At 42.3% G+C, this 16,720-nt stretch overlaps 1 protein-coding gene across 1 annotated transcript in view; it reads right to left on the bottom strand.

The window, feature by feature from the left end:
• The window catches only part of NECAB3 (N-terminal EF-hand calcium binding protein 3), a 145,292-nt gene that overhangs the window by 60,011 nt on the left and 68,561 nt on the right, over window positions 1-16,720 (bottom strand). Inside the window, exon 5 of the mRNA XM_077459163.1 lies at window positions 14,127-14,224. Within this exon, the coding sequence (XP_077315289.1) occupies window positions 14,127-14,224 (98 nt within the window). The remainder of the gene's footprint in view (window positions 1-14,126; window positions 14,225-16,720) is intronic.

Genomic DNA, 16,720 nt, shown 5'->3' with positions numbered 1-16,720 from the left:
GTGGATGCGACTGGATTCAAGTCGGAGCGCGGTAGGTGAGAGTGAAATGTTTTGAAATGATCCGACATGGTTTGAAATGGTTCGGCCTTGACATGGCACTGACCAGTGCCCATCAAATCCACGAGAAACATCGATTAGTCTGTGGAGCATAAAACAGTGAGACACGCGTAAACGAAGCTGTGTCTTTGCGAAGGTGTGAGGTACACAAAACAAAGAAATGTTTGGTATGATAATGTAACGAGTAGTAGCCAGACGTCGCGGCTGTGTGTAGGGTTTTACGAATGACTCGTAAGTTTGATATCGAGGTTTAGTGACAAGACATTCACAATGTATGAAATGACAAGTCAACCGAAAAAACCCTACCTGCGACAGCCGAATCGACGTGTTAGTACGTAAATTTGCGAACGGGAACGAGGACCTCGAACAACTACGAAGCGGTAACTCACGGACGCTAACGAGTTTCGGAGAGTCGCCCTAGTGACGTCGTGCCGCGCACAGGAAACCGACAAAGACCACAGGCGAGCGGGCTGGTTAAATACCCCCCGGGCTCCTCCCATAAATTCAGGCCACCATACTGGCCTTCCTACATATATATATATATATATATATATATATATATATATATATATATATATATATATATATATATATATATATATATATATATATATACTACATTACCAAAAGTATTGGGACACTTGCCTTTACATGCACATGAACTTTAATGGCATCCTAATCTTAGTCCGTAGGGTTCAATATTGAGTTGGCCCAACCTTTGCAGCTACAACAGCTTCAACTCTTCTGGAAAGGCTGTCCACAAGGTTTAGGAGTGTCTATGGGAATGTTTGACCATTCTTCCAGAAATGCATTTGTGAGGTCAGGCGCTGATGTTGGACTAGAAGGCCTGATTTGCAGTCTCCGCTCTAATTCATCCCAAAGGTCTATCGGGTTGAGGTAAGGGCGCTGTTCCGGCCAGTCAAGTTCTTCCACCCAAAACTCGCTCATCCGTGTTTTGATTGACCCTATTAAAAAATTATCCCAAGGTTTGAACATCTCATGCGGCACTATTCAATACATCACCCAAAAATGAAGAGTATGGCACAACTGCAAACCTACCAAGATATGGCCATCCACCTAACCTGACAGGCCGGGCAAGGAGAGCATTAATCAGAGAAGCAGCCCATGGTAACTCTGGAGGGGCTGCAGAGATCCACAGCTCAGGCAGGAGAATATGTCCATAGGACAACTTTTAGCCCTTGTACACACGGTCGGACATTCCGACAACCAAATCCGTCAGATTTTTTGCATACACACAGTCGGACAAAGTTGTCGGAAAATCAGATCGTTCGGAAGGTGATGACGTTAGTTCATTACGATGGAACTGCGTTGCTTTGGTCTTCTAATTTGATCTGAGCATGTGTGGCACTTTGTCCGATCGGAATTCTCTACAAACGATCGGACAAAGTCAGATCGGATCATGTTGTCGGAAAATTTTATATCCATCTCTCAAACTTTGTTGGTCGGACATTCCGACGGAAAAAGTTAGATGGAGCCCACACACGGTCGGATTATCCGACAACACGGTCCGATCAGACATTTTCCATCGGAATTTCCGACCGTGTGTACAAGGGCTTAGTTGTGCACTCCACAAATCTGGCCTTTATGGAAGAGTGGCAAGAAGAAAACCATTGCTGAAAGAAAGCCATAAGAACTCCAGTTTGCAGTTTATGAGAAGCCTTGTGGGGGACACAGCAAACAAGTCGAAGAAGGTACTATGGTCAGATGAGACCATAAATTGAACGTTTTGGTCTGAAAGCAAAACGCTATGTGTGGTGGAAAACTAACACTGCACATCACCCTGAACACACCATCCCCACCATGAAATATGATGGTGGTAGCATCATGTTGTGGGGATGATTTTCTTCAGCAGGGACAGGGAAGCTGGTCAGAGTTGATGAGAAGATAGATGGAGCCAAATACAGGGCAATCTTAGAAGAAAACCTGTTAGAGTCTGCAAAACACTTAAGACTGGGGCGGAGGTTCACCTTCCAGCAGGAAAAATACCCTAAATATACAGCCAGAGCTACAATGGAATGGTTTAGATCAAACAAAATTCATGTGTTAGAATGGCCCAGTCACAGTCCAGACATAAATCCAATTGAGAATCTGTGGCAAGACTTGAAAATTGCTGTTCGCAGACGCTCTCCATCCAATCTGACAGAGCTTGAGATATATTTCAAAGAAGAATGGGCAGAAATGTCCCTCTCTAGATGTGCAAAGCTGGTAGAGACATCCCCAAAAAGACTTGCGGCTGTAGTTGCAGCAAAAGGTGGTTCAACAAAGTACTGACTCAGGGGCAATGTACAAAGTTTGGGTCGATGAAACAGAATTTTTAAAAAATATATAAAAGTGTATTTTATATTACTAATACTAGCAGCCCTTTTAGGATGGTGGGATGACAAGATTGATATTGGATATATGAGATTGCTGCACATAGCTGTGTATGTGTCCATATGGCACAGGTTGTATAGATGAATTTTCAATCTGTATATTTGTGTAGGCGGCTGTGACATCTATGCTATGCGTGAGATAACTGTTATCAGATCTTTCCTTTAACTCATCTGTGTTGTAATGGAAAAATAATAAACAAGCATCAGATAGGAAACGCACTGAAATACGAGCAATAACTCCAGCAGGGAAAGTACAAAATGTTGCAACAGGTAGGATAAATGATATATAATAAATGTGTATCATTTTTTTAGAAGTACTGTAGGGCTTCTTTAAGCCCTGGTTCACACTGTGAAACCACATGCGATTCGCACAGGAATCACACCATATTTCTGTGCAAATCACATGTCATTCTGTGAGGTGCGGTTTGAGCCCATTCATTTTGTATGACTCAAATCGCACTGTGTCTGCACGAAAAAAAGGTGTAATCATTGCATGGGTATGAATATGATTCAGGCAAACGCACTGCGTTTTGCGACCTGATTTTGGTGTGTTGTTAACTTAACCACTTCAGCCCCGGAAGGTTTTACCCCCTTCCTGACCAGAGCACTTTTTACAATTTGGCACTGCGTCGCTTTAACTGGTAATTACGCGGTCATGCAATGCTGTACCCGGACTAAATTTGCGTCATTTTTTTCCCCCCACAAATAGAGCTTTCTTTTTGTGCTATTTGATCACCTCTGCGTTTTTTCTTTTTTGCGGTATACACAAAAAAATAGATAATTTTGAAAAATTTTGCTATAATAAATATCCCCCAAAATGTTTTTAAGAAACACATTTCTTCATCAGTTTAGGCCAATATATATTCTTCTACATAATTTTGGTTAAAAAAAATAAAAATCGCAATAAGCGTATATTGATTGGTTTGCGCAAAAGTTATAGCGCCTACAAACTATGGGAAAGATTTATGGCATTTTTATGGCATTTTTATTATTTTTTTTTTTTTTCACTAGTAATGGCGGTGATCTGTGATTTAATTTTTAGCGGTATTGCCACATTGCGGCGTACAGATCGGGCACTTTTGACACATTTTTGGGACCACTGACACTTATACAGCGATCAGTGCTATTAAAATGCACTGATTATTATTATCATTATTATTATTATACACGATTTATATAGCGCCAACGCAGCGCTTTACAATGTATGGCGGGGGGGGGGGGGGACAGCACAATTATAGTACAATAAAAAAGGTACAGGAGGGCCCTGCTCGTAGAGCTTACATTCTAAAGGTAGGGGGTGGTGGTACAAAAGGTAATAGCTTACTTTACTAGATTACTGTGTAAATGATACTGGCAGGGAAGGGGTTAACACTAGGGGGTGATCAAGAGGTTAAATGTGTTTTCCCTCAGTGTGTTCTAACTGTATGGGGATAGGACTGAGTAGGAGAGGAGACATATCGCTGATCCCACTGACTAGGAACAAACGACATGTCTCCTCTGACAGCACAGGGATTTGTGTGTTTACACACACAAATCCCTGTGCTGGCACCCATGCACACGATCGCTAATGCCGGCCACGCACATCAGGTCCCCCGCTGTGCAGCGGGTGTGCGCAACCTATGGTGGCTCTTAAAGGAACGCCATATATGTATGGGGTTTCGCGCAGCGGTGCCATTGTGCCGCAGTATATGTATGCGAGCCGGTCGGGAACCGGTTTACATTGACACCCACAGCAGATGACATGAACACAGTGCGATTGCTATGCGGTGTGGTAAATGCACAGGAAATCTACATTTCCTGCATTGCATCAGTGGGGCTAGAATGGAAAATAACTCTTCTATAACAAATCCAAAAGAAAATCCTTATTATAGGATAGTAGGTGGGGCCATGCAAATAATCCCTAATGTTCCCCCGGACCAGCTGTGAATCCAGAATTGCATTTTCATAGTACAGATACAGCCTAATATTAAAGATTCAATTACGCCAAACTCCATGAGGTTTTTCTGAAGATTAAATATGAATTTCTCCACAGTGCCTGCAGCTACAGAGATCATTGGGAGCTTGTTTTAAAGCACAATGCCAGCCATTAAACAAACAACCCACTTCCTCTGAGCCTAGGATGTCCTTGGCCTGCACCAGCCTGTGACTGGACAAGCACTATGATGATCTCGTCTATCTGTTATTCTACACCAGCCTTTCTCAAATTTTTTACCCCCAAGGAACCCTTGAAATATTTTTCAGGGGACCCTTGCTAAAAAAAAAAAAACTGTGGCCAATGGAAAAAATCCTTTCTTATAGTAACTGTCAGAATGCCATCCTTGCAGACAGATAAGATACAAACCAATCATTGGAATCATACAACTGACTCCCAAGTGAATTGCCCCTTGAACTATGTAGGCACCATCAAATGGGAAGTCAATCAGCCACAGCTCAAGGAACCCTAAGCAAGCTCTGGAGGAACCCTTGGAATCCACAGGACCCTGTTTCAGAATAGCTGCTCTACACATTACACCCTGAATATGGGTGAAACATAAAACATGGCCTCAAAGGTGAGCTAAGCCTTTAACTACTTCAGCCCCGGAATGACCAGGCCATTTTTTGCGATACAGGGTGTTATTTTAAATGAATTGTGCGGTCATGCGATGCTGTACCCAAATAAAATTGATGTCCTTTTTTTAATTTGGTGGTATTTGATCACCTCTGCGGTTTTTATTTTTTGCGATATAAACAAAAAAGAGTGACAATTTTTAAAAAAATATTTTTTTTTACTTGCTATAAAACATATCCAATAAAAAAAAATTTCAAAAATCTAATTTCTTCATCAATTTAAGCCAATATGTATTCTGCTACATATTTTTGGTAAAAAGTTATCACGTCTACAAACTACGGGATATTTTCGTGGCATTTTTATTTATTTATTTTACTAGTAATGGCAGTGATCAGCAATTTCTAGCGGGACTGCGACATTGCGGCACACAAATTGGACATCTAAATGACACTTTTGACACTTTTTTGGGAACCAGTGACACTAATACAGTGATCAGTGCTAAAAATATGCACTGTTGCTGTACTAATGACAGTGGCAGGGAAGGGGTTAACACCAGGGGGCAATCAAAGGGTTAAGTGTATCCCTAGGGGGTGCTTGCCAACTGTGTGGGGGATGGAATAACTGGGGGAATGCAGAGATCCGTTTTCCTGCTTAGCAGGAACACAAGATCACTGTGTTCTTCCCTGGCAGAACAACAATCTGCCTTGTTTACATAGGCAGATCACCGTTCTGCCTCTCTGGGGAATGATCGGCGGATCCCGTGTGACATGCAGGCCCCCGCTGTCTGATATACAAAATTACGTACAGGTACGTTGTTTCCAGGGACAGACTGACCATTCGGGCACTTCCCGAGGGCCCCATGCCACTAAGGGGCCCCATCAGGGTTGCCAGCCTCAATAAAACCAGGGACAGTATGTAAAAATCTGTGTTTTTAAAATAATCCCAAGATTATAGCTGCCCCACCTTTTTCAGTGTGTGTATATACTGTGTGTGTATATTGTGTGTCTGTGTGTGTATACTGTATGTGTGTATGTATACTGTGTGGCCCCATAATCTATTGTCTGGGGGCCCCATAATCTCCTATTGCCTGGGGGCCCCATAATCTCCTATTGCCTTGGGGCCCCATAATCTCCTATTGCTCAGGGGCCCCATAATCTTCTCCTATTGCCCGGGGGCCCCACAATCTCCTATTGCCCGAGGGCCCCATGAGTTGTCAGTCTGCCCCTGGTTGTTTCACGCAATTAGGCTGCCCTGCTCCACTTCCATTGAGGAAAAACCTTCCTCCCATGGGTGATCTATGTACATTGCTGAGATTTTAACAAACAGTGTTGCGGATTCCTACCTTTTATTATTCTGAAGTAATAGCTATCTGTCTGTGCCCATGTGCAAAGTGAATCTGTATGGGAGTGAATTTATAATTGTCAATCAGCTGCTGCACCTGCAGGGCTCTAATGAGGAAAGTAGCAGGGTCTGCATTCCTTTAGACGTGATTCACCTTTGGGGAGTATCTCACCAAAAGTGACATTTTTGTTGCAGGGGATGCTCAAAATCTGATTTGTATCTTAGTGCAGACTTCTGAGAGAATCAGTAAGCCAATCACACTAGCAGGAAATTACATATGGGGGGGGGGGGGTTCTGTACACCATCTACAGACCTCCAGGTAGCCATATTGCATTGCATTTTACAAAAAAAATGACAGTGCTGCAGATTGAAAAGGAGATGTCATTGTTAATAACATTCTATAATGCCCCGTACACGCGGTCGGACTTTCCGACGGAAAATGTGCAATCGGATTGTGTTGTCGGAAAATTCCGATCGTGTGTTGGCTCCATCTGACTTTTTCTGTCTGAATTTCTGATGCACAAAGTTTGAGATCTGGATCTAAAATTTTCGGACAACAAAATCCAATCGTTTAAAATTCCGATCGTGTGTAGACAATTCCGACGCACAAAGTGCCACGCATGCTCAGAATAAATTACGAGACGGAAGCTATTGGCTACTGGCCTCTTTATAATCCCGTCATACGTGTTTTGGTCGTCACCGTGTTCTGAGCGATCAGATTTTCCGACAACTTTGAGCGACCGTGTGTATGAAAGACAAGTTTGGTCCAAAATCTGATGGATTTTGTCGTCGGAATGTCCGACCGTGTGTATGGGGCATTACTGTGTTGCAATTGTATATATTGTAGCGCTGCACTTTTTTTTTTTGCATTTTTATTTTGTGCCCTGTATCTGAGTTCTAGTGTTTGGCTGCAGGTCATTAATTGACACATTTTTCACATCATTTAATTCATCTATCACTTAGCGCAGATATATCATTTTTATTTCTAATTGTATATACCAGACTATTTTTTTTTTTATTTGCTCATTTCTTTCCCTTTAATTCATTTTTTCTCATACCTGCCCACCTTTTCCGTGTTCAGCTTTAAGGTAAATGCTGCAATATTGATATTACCCTTTAGACAAACATTTTGTCTTCAAGCACAAAGTTGGGTACTTTTTTCAGCAAAGCAGTAAATCGCTTGACACAATGGTGCTCAGTTTGTTTAACGCTGCTAGTGACCTATATTTTATGTTCTTTTATGCAGACGCTCACCATGGGGTGCATTAATATACAGAAACGGCAGGTGGGCCAGCACGGCTCATTAAATATCCCTTTGGAAGAGCCTGGACCCTCCACAGCTCAATACCCATATATGCTGCAAACTTGCCTCGTCTGCGACAGCCAACAGCTCAAAGCAGCAGTATCTTATATAAGCAGACGAAGAGAGGCACAGAACGACTTGGAATGGATTCTAGGAATCGCTTGGGCGATCGCTCAGAATTCGAATCAACTTGAGAAATAAAATAAATACAAAATAAAAAACAGCTTATGTAAGGCTTGTTTTACTCATGTACTAATAAGTGCTCATTAGCAAATGCATTCTGTCTTATCACTGCTGTACAGACAGGTTTGTCCCATTACTGCTTTTCAACAGAACAGACGGTTCTGCAGTTTCATCCTTTTAATTCACAACATGTCCATCTTGTTTGAAGTAGACTTATTTTTCTTGTAAAATACATGCCTACTGAGGCTGGCCATAGACACTTGGAAAAATCTGCATAGCAATTAGCTTCAAGTTCATATACCTTTGTTTTGTGCGAATGAGCTCAAAAAAAATGAATGTTATTAGGCTATTTCCTGTGCTGGTCGATTGTTATCATTAATTTAAAACTGCAAAAAACGAATTTGGCCACTAGATGGTGCTAATTGTTATCATTAATTTAAAACTACAAAAAATGAATTTGGCCACTAGATGGTGCTAATTTATCACAGAAACTCTCTCCAGGCTGAACAAAAATAACAAAAAAACAGATACCTTCATCAATGTGACATTGGTGCTGAATTATGAACGGCGCTCAAGCTGGGGAAACCAAACTCCAGCAGGCACCAGGGCGCAGGCTGCCAAAGGTGCTCATCTGAAGCGATACAGGTATAAAATCAAAGAAGCAGCACACTCCCGCCCAGCCAACCTGGTGTAGACTTGAAGACGGACTCGTGGGCTGAGACCGTCTGTTCTGTTCTGGGCCTCTCTATGTCTGCTTACAGATCAGAGCTCTGATGAAGAGATACTGCCCTTAAAATGCGTATGCCTCACTTGTTGTTGGGCATCACCTGAGTACCTATATATACAGTTAGTATAGAAAAGATTACACCTCCCCCCTATAAAATAATCACAGCCTGAAATGAAGACAGGCACAGTTTTTGTTTTACCAGCTGTGTTTATCAGTACAACTTATAACATCCAAGTGAAAGATATAACACCAACATGCTAGAAGGAAATGAAAACATTCAAAAACAGAATGGAAAAAACAGTTGGAAAAAGGATCACCCCCCCCTTATGTCAGTATTTTGTTGGAACACCTTTTTGTTTAATACAGCTGTATTTACTCTGCAATTTATAATCCAAGTGAAGGATATAACACCAACATGTCATAAAAAAATATATAAAAAAAATTCAAGAACAGATTACTGAGTTAGAAAAAGATCACTCCCTTATGTCTGTATTTTGTTGGACCAACTTTTGCTTTAATTACAACCTTTAGTCTGTCGAGATACGTCTCTACTAACTTTGCACATCTAGACTTTGCAATATTTGCCCACTTTTCTTAATTCTTAATTAAAATCACTGCTCCCGAAAAAACTGGAGTTTTTTAAACTTTTTTTGCATTGATACATGTCCCCTGGGGCAGGACCCGGGTCCCCAAACACTTTTTATGACAATACCATGCATATAAGCCTTTAAAATTAGCACTTTTGATTTCTCCCATAGACCTTTAAAGGGTAAGTTTGAGTCAAACATAAAGCCCATCCCTGATGAGAATGTATGCTGAATATTAGAGATTCTGTTGTGTGCAATGGCATCACACAACATCACCCAACTTTTATAGACAAAACTCAACTAATATCACAGAAAAAGATATGCATGAGAGACATTACACTAACAATCTTCATGTTTCTGTCTATGTATGTCTACCTCTCTATGTCAGCATGTCTCACTTTCCTCCCATAGCAATTGCATACCTCCCAACATTAAGCCCTTGTACACACGGTCGGAGAATCCGTCGGAATGTGTCGTCGGATAATCCGACTGTGTGTTGTATGCATCAGACTGATTCCGTCGGAATATCCGTCGGACCCAATTTTCCAACTTGTTGGAAATATTTCCCGACCAACTGGTCCGATCGGACATACTCCGATCATGTGTAGAGAATTTTGATTGGACCAAGTGCCACGCATGCTCAGATCAAATTCCTACATCAAAGCTATTGGCTACTAGCCTGAATGTAGTCCCATCGTAACGAAATTACGTCATCACGTTCTTAACGATCGGATTTTTCAACAACTTAGTCCGACCGTGTGTATGCAACAGTTTCGGACAAAATCCGATGGACAAAATCCGACGGATTTGGTTGTCGAAATCTCCGACTGTGTGTACAGGGGCTTAGAGATGGGAATGAGGGACACCTACCAGAAAACATATGTAGGCATGGGACACGCCTCCTGCCACACCCCCTTAAAGGAGAATTAACCCCCAAAAAAAGGTTCATTAAATCTACAAGGGCTTTTTTTTAACCACTATTATTCCTTTATATCAGCTTTTAAAATTTACAAATGAGGCAATTTAGAATTTGGAAGAAAGGTTTGGCACTGGGAAACACTTTTTGAAAGATAAAAAGTGCATTTTACATGAGGGACAAATGAGGAGGAATGAGGGACAGAGGGACATTGCTCCAAATCAGGGACTGTCCCTCAAAATCAGGGACAGTTGGGAGCTATGCAATTGTACAGAATTTTTAAATATGACTAGGCAGTCCAGTGGGTACTAGAGTCTGACCACTCTACCCAGTGCATTGTGTAATCTATCGCCCCTAGTCAAACACGCCCCCCCCCCCCGCACTTTCTCTACACTACAAGTTACATAGTAAGGTTGAAAAAAGACATGAGTCCATCTAGTTCAACCAACATAAAAAAAATTAAATAAATAGAAAACCTCAATATATAGATCCCCAAACCCACAGTTGATCCATTCCAGAGGAAGGCAAAGAAAAAAAAAACCTATACAGCATGGTTCAATGTGCTAGAGTGGGGAAAAGAAAATCCTTCTAAACCCCCGGAGGGCAATCAAATATTCCCTTGATCAACAAACATTGGTGTGAAAGTCTGCATGAGGATGCTTACAAAGAGGGGTGTGGCCATAACTAATCTACATCAACATAGAGCATTGCAGTGGGAGGGTAGCAAAATCATTTCCACCAAAGTAGTTTGACATTGTCAAGAGAAGATCAGTTAAAACATCATCAAGACATGAACAAGAAAAAAGAGTGTAAGCCCTTGTACACGCGGTCGGAGATTCCGACAACCAAATCCGATGGATTTTGTCCGACGGATTTTGTCCGAAACTGTTGTATACACACGGTCGGACAAAGTTGTCAGAAAATCCGACGTGATGACGTTATTTCGTTACGACGGGACTACGTTCACGCGAGTAGCCAATAGCTTTGGTGTAGGAATTTGATCTGAGCATGCGTGGCACTTTGTCCGATCGGAATTCTCTACACATGATCGGATTATGTCCGATCAGAGCATTTTGTCTGAAAATTTTACCAACAAGTTGGAAAACTTGGTCCGTTGGATACTTCGACGGAAACAGTCCGATGGAGACCACACACAGTCGGATTATCCGACAAAACGGTCCGATCGGACACATTCCGTCAGAATCTCCGACCGTGTGTACAAGGGCTAAGACGTCAATCACTGTTATATGCTGATGGAAGTTGAGCCTATCACACTTAATGCTCCCAAAACCAGTCCCTGCTGTGTTACCATGGTAACAGTCCAACAGAATAAGAGCACAGGGGGTTACACTAAGGGTGTCTGTCAAATTAGCATTGGGGAGCTTCTGATGCAATTTTTAAAGGGAAGGAACTAAGGATGTCATCGCCGTCCTTGTTTCACTATCTATTAGATATTCACTCTTAGCCCTTGTACACACGATCAGAGATTCCGACGGAATGTGTCCAATCGGAGCGGTTTGTCGGATATTCCGACTGTGTGTGGTCTGCATCGGACTGTTTCCGTCGGAATATCCGTCGGACCAAATTTTCCAACTTGCTGGAAATATTTTCCGACAAACTGCTCCAGTCGGACATACTCCGATCATGTGTAGAGAATTCCGATCGGACAAAGTGCCACGCATGCTCAGATCAAATTCCTACATCAAAGCTATTGGCTACTAGCCTGAACGTAGTAGTCCCATCGTAACGAAATAACGTCATCACGTTCTGAAAGATCGGATTTTCTGACAACTTTGTCCGACCGTGTGTATGCAACAGTTTCGGACAAGATCCGTCGGACAAAATCTGACGGACAAAATCTGACGGATTTGGTTGTCGGAATCTCTGACCGTGTGTACAAGGGCTAAAGGTATGCCAACCATGAGTTCCAGCATCACTGAACAAATGCCTGTCCTGGTTCAGCGACTTACTAAAGAGTGAGGTTATAGTGTTTAGGTGTGAACATAAGTTGTATGTGAGCAATCAAAGGCAACCATAAGTACTGATATATGTCAACGTTGGGTTAGCAGACTTATATCTACAATTACAATTATACTGTATATTCTCTCTCTCTTTTATATATATATATATATATATAGATAGATAGATAGATAGATAGATAGATAGATAGATAGATAGATAGATACTATACATATACACACACAGTAACATTATATATATATATGTATAGTATCTATCTATCTATATATATATATATATATATATATATATATACCATACACACTATATCAGTATTTTTCAACTCCAGTCCTCAAGGCACACCAACAGGTCATGTTTTCAGGCTTTCCATTATTTTGCACAGGTGATTTGATCAGTTTCACTGCCTTAGTAATTACCACAGCCATTTCATCTGAGGGAGATCCTGAAAGAATGACCAGTTGGTGTGCCTTGAGGACTGGAGTTGAGAAACACTGCACTATATTACAAAAGTATTGGGATACCTGCCTTTTTCACACTCACACGAACTTTGATGGTGGCATCCCAGTCTTAGTACATGGGGTTAAATATTGAGTTGGCCCACCCTTTGCAGCTATAACAGCTTCAACTCTCCTGTGAAGACTTTCCAGAAGTTTTAGGAATGTATCTATGGGAATGTCTCATCATTCTTCCAGAAGGGCATTTGTGAGGTCAGGCACTGATGTTGGATGATGAAGTCTGTGTTCCAATTCATCCCAAATGTGTTCTATCATGTTGAGGTGCAGGCCAGTCAAGTTTCTACACCCCAAACTCGCTCATTCATGTCTTTATGGACCTTGCTTCATGCACTGGTCCAAATCATTTGGTGGAGGGGGGATTATGGTGTGGTGTTGTTTTTCAAGGGTTGGGTTTGGCCCCTTAGTTCCAGTGAAGGAAACTCTTAAGGTGTCATTTTGGACAATTTCATGCTCTCAAACTTTGTGAGAACAGTTTGGGGATGGCCCTTTCTGTTCCAACATGACTGCACAACAGTGCACAAAGTAAGGTCTATAAAGACATGGATGAGCGAGTTGGGATTGGCCTGCAAGGAGTCCTGACCTAACACCTTTGGGATGAATTAGAGCGGAGACTGCGAACCAAGCCTTCTGTCCAATATCAGTGCCGACCTCACAAATGCGCTTCTGGAAGAATGGTCAAACATTCCCATAGACACACTCCTAAACCTTGTGGACAGCCTTCCCAGAAGAGTTGAAGCTGGTATAGCTGCAAAGGGTGGGCCAACTCAATATTGAACCCTACAGACTAAGACGGGGATGCTATTAAAGTTCATGTGCGTGTAAAGGCATGCATTCCAATACTGTTGGCAATAAAGTGTATATACAGTATATAAAGGTTTGAAGGACAACTCCAGGCAAAACACCATATAGTATATGCAAAGACAGAATTCTTTTTGTTTTTTAATGGATGGCTGAAAAATTTGAATCGCAATCAGACTCTTAATATTGTCTGTGTCCCAAGGGGAAATTCAACCTTTCTATTTGTCATTGTGACCAATGTAACCCAGCATTTTACATTTGTCATGAAATAGGAACAGAAGGGGATGTCTTCTCATTACGTACACCTGTTCCAGTGAGACCAATGTAAGAGGGGATTTCTCCTCACTTTGGAGAGATTTCCTCTCATTTCCTGTTATAGCTCTAGGACAGGAAATTAAGAAAAATCTCCCCAAGTGGGCAAACAGACAAAAAAAGGTTTAGCCTTTTTTCTCCTAAAAATGTTTTGCGTTTAGATTTACTGTAATAATAAATAGGTAGCAGCTTACCTGTGTGTGCATTTTATTCTGAATGAACCAGAAAAAGGCAACAACCCATAAGGCATTGGGCCCATGGTGGGATAAGAGGGCTATATATTTAACAATGTCCACATCTGTGTGTACTGGGGCCAACTGTTTGTTGCATGCATTGCAGGTCTATCCAACAGAAGGCCTTCCTCCTATCAAAATATGTTGATTCAAAACAAGGCCCCAATAAATTTTCACCTGGAGTTCCCCTTTATTTTGTGCTTGGGTGTTGGTGAAGCCTTAAAATCTCTTACCATTTTCGTTTTATCCATAGCTGTCAATATAGTCCCATTCAGATTCTGCAGAGCTGAGAGGACATTCTTGTATTCACCCAGATATTCTGAGAAGTAATCTAAAAACCAGAGAAAGATGACCATTACATGTCTAAAGGTTCACGAATTACATTCAAATGTTTATTAAAAAGGGCAACTTTGACTACTTTTGTCTCATGGAGTTAAAACGACTTTCTTGTCCCACAATAGATTTCACATTTACCTAGATTAAAATATTGGCATATTACTTTAGCACTTGTAACTGTTGATAATATACATTTGAAATAAAGCATTCAATCTATAAAGTAAAATTTTTATTAATTCAATTTATAAAGTGTAGGTTAGGTCACTCTAGGTCCAGGTGGGAAATTAGGAGAACAAATGGCCTTTTTTGGCTCCGCCCACCCTTCCCTTTGGGGAACCTACACTTATGGAAAATCTCTCCAAATATTTATCCTCTTCCCCAACCCACATCAATGGCACAACCCCTTCAGTGATTGGCCAGGGCAAGATAAATAGTCATAACTCAATACTCAATCATGTATATTCTCAGTCTATCCACTGGAGGGCACTCAAGAGTGGGAGGCAGAAGCAAACAATGCTTTTGGGCTGAGGAGAAACCCAACACACCCAGATAACATAAAGAAAGCTCAGGCTGGCTATTGCCAACTTGCAAGCACTGCATTAAGGCCGCGTACACACGGGCGGACTGTTCGCCCAACTTTGTCCGCTGAACAGTGTTTCAGCGGACAGTCCGCTCGTGTGTGGGCTTCAGCGGACAGTTTCAGCGGACAGTCTGACGAACAAAGTTTTTCGGAAATCCCGTAAAACTGTCCGCTGAAACTTGGTTTGAGCGGACAGTCCGCTCGTGTGTAGGCTTGTTCGTCAAACTAAGTCTCGCGCATGCTCAGAAAGAATTTACACGCCGAAGGTTGCATTGCAGTGTATAGGACGTCGTTTTTCTAGTCCCGTCGTACGTGCCGTTCACGTCATCGCGCACGGTTTCAGCGGACTGTTCGTTCATCGTGTGTAGTCAAGTCCGCTCATGCAAATTTTGAGCGGACTGTTTGTCAAACTGTTTGACGAACAAAGTTGGGCGAACAGTCCGCCCGTATGTACGCGGCCTTAGAGTAGGGACACACCAGCTTAACTGCTTCAACACAGGGCACTTTCACCCCCTTCCTGCCCAGACCAATTTTTAGCACTGTCGCACTTTGAACAACAATTGTGCGGTCGTGCAATGCTGTATTTATACAAGATTTCAAACTTTTGTTTGAGAAAGATAGAGCTTTCTTTTGGTATTTGGTATTTAAGCACCACTTTTTTTTATTTTTTGCTAAACAAATGAAAAAAGACCAAAAAAAAATTAAAAAGTTTTTCTTAGTTTCTGTTATAAAATTTTGTAAATAAGTAATTTTTCTCCTTCACTGATGTGCACTGATAAGGCTGCATTGATGAGACAGCACTGATGTGCACTGATAAGGCTGCATTGATGAGACAGCACTCATGTGCACTGATAAGGCTGCATTGATGAGGCAGAGCTGATGGGCACTGATAGGCGGTACTGATGAGGAGGCACTTATGGCCACTGACAGGCATCACTGATGGGCCCTTCATTGGCAGCATGATGGGCACTGACAGGCATCACTGATGGACACTGAAGGGCATTACTGGTGGGCACTGACAGGCATCACTGATGGGCACTAAAGTGCAGCACCGATGGGTCTGCACTGATTATCAGTGCAGAGGTACCCACTGAGGAATGCCACATATCGGCTCTCCTCTACTCAGACGATGTCAGTGTGAAGAGGGGAATGCAGATAACTGGGGATAAAAGATTTGCACTCTCCCCTGCCACATTTGGCACTTTTTGGGGGAAGGGAGGAGCAAGTACCTGGTTTTGACAGGTACCTGCTCCTACTTCCAGGTAAGATCGGGGGTGATCTATGACATTTTCAGCCCCTCCTCCTTCCCCCCAAGGCCTTCAGGAACACACACTGGTCCCAAAAGACAGCAGGACCATTCAGAAAGCACAGTGCGACTCATGAATGCACAGTAGGAACCTGGCTTCACTGCCGGTTTCCCTTACTTATAATGCTGGCACCTGCACCCAAAGCTGATTGATGAATCGGCTTGGGGAGCCGACATCGCGGGTTCCCTGGACAGGTAAGTGCCCTTATATTTAAAGTCAGCAGTTACAGTATTTGTAGCTGCTGAATTTTAATTGAATAAGCTGAAGTTAGAAGCTACCATGCACTGTTACACCAGTTTCTGAGTGCTCCAGTTTTAGTAAATCGCTGCCAAAGTGTTTTACTGGCTTAAAGCAGAGCTCCACCCTAAAGTGGAACTTCCACTCATTGGAACCCTCCCCCCCTCCGGTGTCACAATTGGCACCTTTCACGGGGGAGGGGGGTGCAGATACCTGTATAGTACGGGTATTTGCACCCACTTCCGGCATAGATACCCGCAGATTCTGCGGGTATTTACGCCACTTCCTGTGGGTCCACCGCTGTCTGCTGGGAAACACACGGATCACAGAGACAGCGGGGACCATCCGTATTGCGCAGCGCGACTCA

The sequence above is a fragment of the Lithobates pipiens genome, unplaced genomic scaffold, assembly GCF_037356315.1.
Source record: "Lithobates pipiens isolate NorthernLeopardFrog02 unplaced genomic scaffold, aLitPip1_a1.2 Scaffold_28, whole genome shotgun sequence".
Classification (NCBI taxonomy): Eukaryota; Metazoa; Chordata; class Amphibia; order Anura; family Ranidae; genus Lithobates; species Lithobates pipiens.
The sequence above is the reverse complement of the archived record's forward strand: the minus strand, read 5'-3'. Positions and strand labels throughout refer to the sequence as shown.